Source organism: Cucurbita maxima, unplaced genomic scaffold, assembly GCF_002738345.1.
Source record: "Cucurbita maxima cultivar Rimu unplaced genomic scaffold, Cmax_1.0 Cma_Scf00022, whole genome shotgun sequence".
In the NCBI taxonomy this organism is placed as follows: domain Eukaryota; kingdom Viridiplantae; phylum Streptophyta; class Magnoliopsida; order Cucurbitales; family Cucurbitaceae; genus Cucurbita; species Cucurbita maxima.
Window position 1 is genome coordinate 574,384 of NW_019272038.1, and position 8,786 is coordinate 583,169.

Here is an 8,786-nt window from a genome sequence, read left to right on the forward strand (position 1 = left end):
CCCCCCCCCCCCCCCCCCCCCCCCCCCCCCCCCCCCCCCCAAAAAAAAAAAGAGAACTGAGCTGAACCAGCCATGTTTAAAAGATAACAGAAGATAAACCACGCCATAAAGAATCGTATGAAGGATATTTCTAAGCTTTCTGTCGGTGAAGGAGTCGTAAATTTCGACGGGTTTGATGCTGTTCATGAGAGTCTCCAATCCCGCATCGACGAGGTGATCATACGATTCTATATGGTGTCTGAACAGCTCGCGCAACGCCTCATAGTCTTGGTTCTCGGAAAATTTCACCACCATCTTCTCCGCCGTCTTCCTCCGTCCACTGTTTCACCGCAAAGTGCCTTTCCTCAGTCGTTCTCGACTGGTTAAGACTGTCTGTTCGCGCAGGGTTAAGGAGTCGCCGGCTAGGGGTTGGCGGAGGGTTTTGGAGAGCCCGCCAACATGGTATTTATGGAGGCGAATTACACTCTTTTCTTTTTCTTTTTTATTTTTTATTTTTTTCTTTTCTTTCCTTAATCTGTATTTTTCTCTCATCTTCTAAACCCTTATTGTCTATATCTATTTATAATTTTTTTTAATATTTTTGTCCCTTCATCCACTATTTTAAATATATTTATTTTTAAAAATTTAGTTTAATTTTTAAAATTTAACAGATTTTCCATCACTTTTTAAATATATTTTTTTTGTTACGTTAAATTATAAATTTAGTCTAATTTTTAAAATTTAATAGATTTCTACTCGCTAATTTAAATTTTTAAAATTTTATATCAAACTATTAGAATAAGATATTATCCACTTTGATTATGAGTTTGCTTTAGGCTTTCCCAAAAGGTCTCGGGATCCCATTTATTTATTGAAAAAGAAAAAAAAAATCAATCTAGGTCAAACACGTGTTATTACAGCTAAAAAGTTCAAATTTTTTCCATTTAAAATAAAACGTGATAATGAAATTATTTTCATTTTAAAATATGTTTTTTTATTTTATTATATGGTTTAAGAAATTAAAAAATCTCATGCAATTACTTTAATATTTATATATTAAAAATTTAAATTATTATTTTTGCCACTAAAATCCCAAAAATTTCAATAATAATATGATTTTTATACGATATTTAATTTTTAATACACATATATATACATTTTTCGATTCTCCCTTCCATACTGCTTCCCTCCTCTCTCCCGGCTCACCTTCCAGATCACACCAGGTCTCTCTCTTCTCCGTTTTCAGTTTTCCTTGATTTTCCATTTATTATGAGTATATATGGCAGCTCCTCGGGGGTATATTTGTTCTTATCATCGGGCTTCTTCAGGAGGGGATTTCAGAGGTAGATCTGATGTACTTGGTGGTCGATCTCAATTACTCTTCTCAAGATCATGATGACCCTTGAACGCAAAGGTGCTTGTTTGCATTTGAACTGTTTAACTTTTCTCTCAACTGGTATTTGTTTCTTTTTATAATCCAATCAATATGAATTTGTGCTGATTTAGTCGCATTCTCTTTCTCCTGCTCGAGGGGGATTCTGCGACTTTGTTTTGTACATTTCAAAGCGCTACTGAGAACTAGTAACTCTATTTCTGTATAGAGTTGTTGTTGTTATTATTTTGAGCTGAGGCTAGTTCTATTGGGAAATCGAGGAGTCAAGTGAAGAATTGATATGGACATCGCCCTTTTGAGTTGACGTTAGTTCTTGTTGCTTTTTTTCGTTATGGAATTTTGAGATTAGAGGGAGGCGGCTGACCGGAGATATTCATATAATAACACATATTTACAGAGTGGGTTTATGAGCACCATACTTCATAGTATCTGGGAGTTTAGATGCCAAGACCCATTAGTCAGAACTCTTTTACTTCGACGCTTCTTTAACATTTAAAGCATTAAAGTTCAAAGGGTAGGGACTTTGTTAACTGAGAATGATTGTCTGGGTTTTTCTTCTGTTTCTTTTAGGTAATTTGAATCTTGGACAGAAAATTTGAATCGAGGTTTTATTAGCTAGTTTGGAATTGAATCACCTGTGGTTCAACAGGCGTGGAATGTAATTTTAACCAACTGACTAGCACGGCTCTTTATAATTAGGTGATTCTTGCTATGTTGACATTATTAAGAGGACTTATATGAAGCAATTAACAATTATTGAATGTTAAAGATCTTCAATTTTAAAGTTAGCTACTTCAAGAGGCATGATCTCTCTACCTCTTCCGACCGATCATCCATCTTACCTCTAGCAGCTTTTTGAATTTTGATAGTAGTTGGGAATAAAGGGTTCCAGGGCTCTAGTTTAAGATAGATTATACATGTATGAAGTATCATTTGTCACTATCTCTTTTTTAAAAAAATTACATTCCTGTTGTGTGGAGTCTGTTAAGATCTCTTATGGATGTGCCGTTTTTTCTTTTGGAGGAGATAAGTAAAGTGGTTTTTAGGTTTGCAAGAGATAAGTCCCTAATGCCCTGATGGTTTCTCCATGGAGGTAAGCGTGAGGCCATTAAAGAGGATTTTTTGAATGGCTTTTTGGGAATTTTATGTGTGCGAGCAGGTGGGTTTTAGATGCCTTAATAAATGAAACTTATGTTTGTCTCATCCCAAAGAAAATGCAAAACATGATCAAGGACTTTAGGTTGATTACTGTTGTTATAAGTTTATATAAGATTATAGCGAAGACCTTGGCTGAGGTTTGAGAATTCTTTCTAGTGCAACTCGAAGTCTTCCGGAGATTTTAGTGGGGGAGGAAAGTTTTAGACCATTTGCTCATCACTAACGATACCATCAAGGACTTTAGGAGGAAGAACTAATGAACTCGAAATCTTTTATGTGGCTACAGATCTCTTGATTTATGCCAATTCAAATGCTAACCTCCACAAGTGGTTGGGATTCTGGCTGCTTTTTTGTGCTTTTCATGTATAAATAAACTATTAGTTTCCTTCTTTAAAAAAATCACCCCGTCGTTTGTACAGTTTTGAGAGCATTTTTGCAACACCCTTGGTTTGAGGTTTTCCATTTTATATATCTTATTATTTTAAGAAAATTTTTAGATAGCTTTGGGTTTCAGTTTATTCTCATTTTCCCTCTCTCTATTAGTATTTCCAAGTTTCTTGTTCCTTCCTTTCTGATTTCCTTCCCATGACATCCTTTTTCTATTCCTGTATTTTCTTCCCCGTCCTCCTGATTTCCTCACCTTGTTTTCTTGTCAGCCATCCTTTTCAAATTTTCCCTTGTTGTGCTGTGGATGAGCAACAATGATCGAGTATGCAACTTCCGATTTTGTTGATGAGAACCGGTGTTATCTGCCCCGTAGAGATTTTCTTAGATAAATGTCAGAATTTTCATTACTGAGGAAACAATACCAGAGGTGGAAAGCAATTTTTAGAGTTCTCTACGATATTGCTATCCTGTAAGCCTCCCTTGACTTTATGTTGATGAAATGACATCTTTTGAATCAGTATGAATCTGCCAGTCGCAAGAAATGGTAATAGTTTTACCTCTTTTATTCCTGGTTGCAATCCGGTAATTTCTCTTCCAATTGAAACTTTGACCTTTTATGCGACATTAAGTGGTTAAATAATTACTAAAACCTAAAAACTTAAATTGATAGATTACAACGAATTTAATATTTTTATCAATATTTTGATAGTTTCTCTCACTTGTGAGATTGAAAATTTATGAAATGCCTAACAAGTGAAACCAATATTAATTTGGAAAGAAATGCCAATACTTTGATATTATATCAAATATCAAATTACCAAATACCACTGGACAAAAAAGATTTAGTTGATCAGTTATGGTAAATTAAATATTTTTTAGTGCAATATCTATCTTTGTTTTCCTCCAGGAACACCTATGGTCTTCTAAATGTTTAACTTTATATCTTTATTGGATATTGTTTTAGCCATATTGACTAGAGAAACCTTCTATGTTCTCTATACAATATTTAATTCAAAATCATTTTAATTTCTTTTGATTCTTTGTTTGCAGAAAGTATGCAGAGGAACTGTGAGGCCTCTATAAAATGCCTCCAGAATAATGGAATGCCATTCAGTCTGCAACATAGTGGAAATTCTGTTGATGGTTTCCAAGAACGTACAGATGAAATCAGTTGTTATAGCAGCAATGATATTCCTGAAACAAACCACCCACTGGTTAACAATTTTATTGAACGTCCAAATGAATTTCACAACAAACCTGCTTATCAGCATAACTCTGGATCATGGCCTGCCTTCCATTTTGACTCTCAAAAGGTGCAGCAGTGCCAGATGAGTGCTTCCGAATGCCAGTTCTACTCTTTGCCAGTGGAGAATCGCTTCCATTATGTTCCTTTCAAAATGTTCGAACAGAATTACCATTGTGATTTTCGACTGCAAGAGTTTCAATATTTTGTGGTTATAGACTTTGAAGCAACTTGTGACAAGGATAAAAATCCCCATCCTCAGGAGATAATTGAGTTCCCATCTGTCATTGTAAGTAGTGTGACTGGCCAACTTGAAGCTTGCTTTCAAACGTATGTGCGCCCAACTTGCAATCAGCTCTTAAGCGACTTCTGCAGGGATCTAACTGGCATTCAGCAAATTCAGGTTTGTTTGAAGCTTAGCTTGTTTTTCTTCAAAGAAAATAATTATGCTTGGAGGTTGCATCTTGTTGGCATGGAACAAACTTGGTGGTGTGATTGATTATCGATTTTCCTTATTATGGACTACATTTAGGGTGTTTTCTATATTTAATTTTAAATCTTAATTTTTTTTTTTAAATGATTCTTATCTTTTCTGATTCACTTATCCAATCTCCCTCCATAGTCTTAGTTTGGCACATAACTTTCTTTTAACGATTTCGATAATTTTCTGATGTTGTAATTTAGGTGCCTTTGAAGTTTTGGTTCTAACGTGTGGCCCTACCACTACCTATAATAGGGGTCTTCATGAGTTGGTTTGACTAAGATATAGACTTGAATTGAAACCTAGCCGAATCCTTGAGAGTCTGATAGTCTAAGGGAAGTATCTTGTGTTCCATGTAGCTAAACCTTTGGAGTCTTACAGTCTCATTCGATTTCCTTTATAATTCTATTTGGTCATTGTTTATCTGTTAGGACCTTCTGATATTTATCTTATCTCATTGCTGTCTATAGGTGGACAGAGGTGTTACTCTCAATGAAGCTCTCCTCAGGCATGATAAATGGCTTGAAAAGAAGGGGATAAAGAACGCAAATTTTGCGGTGGTAACTTGGTCAAACTGGGATTGCCGAGTCATGTTAGAGTCGGAATGCCGTTTCAAGAAGATTCGGAAGCCTCAATATTTCAACCGGTAAATGATCCTCACAAAAGCTGTTTCTATGCATAGTACAAATAATAGTTTAAATCATATCACAATAACCTAAACAATCATGAACTCGGAAGTGCACTAGAAGAACAAAATCATTTTAATGCTATTGGTTGTGCTGTTAGTAATCAATCAAGGTAGGAGCATCCTCACATTTGGAGCTTAAAATCTCGCAGGAAAAACAAACCAAACAGTTTATCATTGATACCTTCATCCTTCAGCCATTTGCCTAGTCTAACTTTTACAGCTTTAGCTGACGGTGCAACTTTTCATCTTCTCTAATTTGCCCCCAATGACTATCAGCATTTTTGTTTATCAATTACTATTGTTTATAGCTTCAGTGGGAAAACGTTCCTACGTTTAGTAGGAAAGTGCTCTGTTTTTAGCTTTAAACGGACTGGCATATTTCATTTGCCTTCAGAATAGTATTCCCTTTGAATTGTTCATTGACAGTCAGTTACATTTCAAGTAAAAGAACGAACATACATCGATAAGAAAAGACGTCGTCTGCATTCTAAAATACTTGTGGCGCCCATAACTCTTCACCAGTAGATAAACACGGTTATAATTGCTAAAGAATTGTATATTTATATTTAGTATTGCAATTTAGTTCTTACTTCTCTCTTCTGATTTGACTGATGACAGATGGATCAACTTAAAAATTCCATTTTGTGAGGTTTTTGGTGGACAACGATGCAATCTAAAGGAAGCTGTTGAGATGGCAGGATTATCTTGGCAAGGTCGTGCTCACTGTGGTCTCGACGATGCCAAGAACACTGCACGTTTACTCGCCCTTCTTATGCATAGAGGCTTCAGATTCTCCATCACCAATTCATTGTTGTGGCAGACTTCTGATTGCCCATTTCAATGGAAACAACAACCCCCAGGAGGCGTTACATTCCCGCCGCAACCGCCATTGAAATCAAAGCCTATGCACATTCCCATCTTCCATTACCACCCCTACTGTATCTGTGGGGTAAGGAGCAGCAGAGGTATGGTTCGGAAGCCAGGACCAAAGCAAGGGAGTTTTTTCTTTGGCTGTGGGAATTGGACTGCCACCAAGGGGGCACGATGCCATTACTTCCAATGGGCCTCTCCCTGATGCATGGAAAGATTTATGAATCTACTTATTTGAAGCGTTCACTAAATGAATTTATGTAAAGAAAAGAAAAAGAAAAAGAAAAAAAAACAAAACAGGAAAAAAAAGTTGTATTGAAAGAAATGAAGCTTGATATCTGTCTCCTGATAGAAGGTGCTTGGTGTGCTTGGTGAGGTTTCTGAGTCATACAGAACTAAAAAGAGTTGGTGGTTGAGTTATGAAACTATGGTCCTTCAAAAGTGGCGGTGCAAGCTTTTTGGAGGCTTCCCAACTTGTAAAGCTGACTTTATTGACTGGAGAACCTATTGGGGAGTGAGTTGCGAGAGTTGATGGGTAGTTTAGGATGATGCTTTTCTAATGATCGATTAGGCATGCAATTATCTGAAGGATCTTTTGGATAGCTATCCTTCGCTTTGCTTTTTATTCTTAATCTTAATCTAATGGCAATCAGTAGAATGCTAATATCAGCCCCCCCCCAATGCTCTTAATTGGTCCTATTGCTTCTTCTTAGTCTTTCCTTTTAGATATGAACATCTTTTTTCTTGCATGGTTGTGTTACAAGCTACAACAAACATGATATGGTAGCTTTTCATCTTTTTTTTCTTCTTTCTTTTATGAAACAGCTATTTATGCGTTTTAGAATGGCAACAAGAGGGAGAATATTAGGATTAACGTGGAATATACTCTTTTTTCTTTTCATTGATGATCAGTTATATAACTGATTGGCGTATAGTTTTCTTAGGTGGAACTCATGTGTTCTTTATGCTTTCTGTTCTGTTTTAGTTCAAGTGAGTATGAATATATCTATGATGGTAGAGTTTTTTTGTTAACAAGTATCAACTTTGATTTAGGCATTTTCTATGTTTGTGAATGATTCGTCCTTTTTAAAGGTTACGTTCTTGAGTAGAGATGTCCACGGTGGAAATGGGAAACACACTTTTTCATCCTCGCCTCTACGACAACTAGTAAGCAGGTGGAAGTTTTTAAATCTTACTAAAAAGGGTAAGTCGTTGCCTCGATATATTTAAAATATTAATAATAAAATTTGTGAAATTTCAAATGTGCTCCAGTTTTTAAGAGAAAGGTTGGAGGCTTGAACATACGCTGTGAATCTTGAAAGAGTGCGATTGTGACATTTGTCCAAATTATTTCAAATGATCCAAATGAAACAATTGCGTCAAATGTAAGAAGGAAAAATGACTCTTCCATTAGAATACTAAACCATCTATGTTAATCACATATTAAGCCTTTTTAAGCTCAGAACCTGCTAATGTTTCTATTAAACAAACAAGAGGGCAAGCCATATGATTTTATTAACGCAACGGTGTATGCCACATCTCTAACAGCCGCTTTAACTTCACAGATTTTTGAAATTACAAGCTTTACATGAGAAACTGAGGGCCCAAATTATTCGTAAAAATTTAGAACTAACAACATTATTATGTATGTAAAGCTTCACGCTGAATTGTAAGTTGAATGTAAGTTCAGCAAAACTTAAGGGACTCTGTATGAAGATCTGTTCTTCTATGGGAAAAAAGCAGAACAAATTACCAGATGATAAGGGACGTCAGTTTTGTACTCAATTACTCCTATGATCCCGTGTCCCTCGAGACTTTCTGGTCCAAATTATCGACATAAGTAGAATGCTTCTCAACAATATGTTCGATAATATGTTTCTCTACTTCGTCGCCAACCTGTTTCGGGTCACGCCGAACATGAATATTTTCATTATCAGTAACAAGTGTTACCTCCTCTTTGCGGGTCAAAAGTTCATTTGCAATGACCATATGCATCTTGTACTTTTTCAGAGCTGCATTAGCTTTTTCCAAGAGGATTTTTACATCAGTCTCTAGCTGTTGTTTAAGCAAAGGGAAAAAATTTAGTGGAAAAAAAAAAAGTAGAAACCCATAAGGGAGTGAATATAGAAGACAAGAAATAAAAGAAAACACAGAAAATATGAAAGCATCCCAATAAATCATAGTAGGAAAAATCAGCTAAGGTTTGGAGAGAGAACACCATGTTCAGGCTTCAATCTTGCAGAAGCAAACCCTAAATAAGTATCTATTGGGCAGAAAAAAGAAGAGGTTAATCACACACTTCCACCATTGCCCTTTCTTGAATTTTTCCCTATGGGAGCTTTTTAATTGTTTTAACTTCAACCAAGATCTCCCTAAATCCATTCAATTGGCTTTTAAGCAATTCATGTGCGGCAGTCATTTGTTAAACGAAGAATGGTTCTTCGAAACTCGATTCTAGCTCTCCCATGGACCGTGTGCTCTGTAAGAACTGAGGTCTATGGAAGAGATTTGGGGAGGGGATTTGTCAGTACACTTAGTTTCTTTTTTGTTCGTTTTTTTTTTTTTTTTTTTTTTTTGGGGGGGGGGG

The 8,786-nt window shown here is 36.0% G+C and overlaps 3 protein-coding genes across 5 annotated transcripts in view; 1 reads left to right on the forward strand and 2 right to left on the reverse strand.

Moving 5' to 3' along the window:
* The window catches only part of LOC111496114 (DNA-directed RNA polymerase I subunit 2), a 17,160-nt gene extending 16,720 nt beyond the window's left edge, over nucleotides 1–440 (reverse strand). The window contains exon 1 of the mRNA XM_023146408.1: nucleotides 129–440. Within this exon, the coding sequence (XP_023002176.1) occupies nucleotides 129–294 (166 nt within the window). The 5' untranslated portion in view covers nucleotides 295–440. The remainder of the gene's footprint in view (nucleotides 1–128) is intronic.
* A 672-nt stretch (nucleotides 441–1,112) lies between these two features.
* On the forward strand, nucleotides 1,113–6,868 carry LOC111496425. Of its 3 annotated transcripts, none has more exons than XM_023146855.1 (5): nucleotides 1,113–1,202; nucleotides 1,308–1,393; nucleotides 3,968–4,563; nucleotides 5,112–5,287; nucleotides 5,948–6,868. In XM_023146855.1, exons 2-5 carry the CDS (start codon nucleotides 1,372–1,374, stop codon nucleotides 6,402–6,404), a joined length of 1,251 nt encoding a protein of 416 aa, XP_023002623.1. In that variant the 5' UTR covers nucleotides 1,113–1,202; nucleotides 1,308–1,371; the 3' UTR covers nucleotides 6,405–6,868. The 3 variants fall into 3 exon arrangements, with proteins under 3 accessions (XP_023002623.1, XP_023002622.1, XP_023002624.1); XM_023146854.1 differs by lacking the exon at nucleotides 1,113–1,202 and adding an exon at nucleotides 3,187–3,461; XM_023146856.1 differs by lacking the exon at nucleotides 1,113–1,202 and adding an exon at nucleotides 3,187–3,386.
* An 812-nt stretch (nucleotides 6,869–7,680) lies between these two features.
* Nucleotides 7,681–8,786, reverse strand: part of LOC111496541 (phosphopantothenate--cysteine ligase 2-like) — a 5,797-nt gene continuing 4,691 nt past the window's right edge. The window contains exon 10 of the mRNA XM_023147014.1: nucleotides 7,681–8,254. Within this exon, the coding sequence (XP_023002782.1) occupies nucleotides 7,991–8,254 (264 nt within the window). The 3' untranslated portion in view covers nucleotides 7,681–7,990. The remainder of the gene's footprint in view (nucleotides 8,255–8,786) is intronic.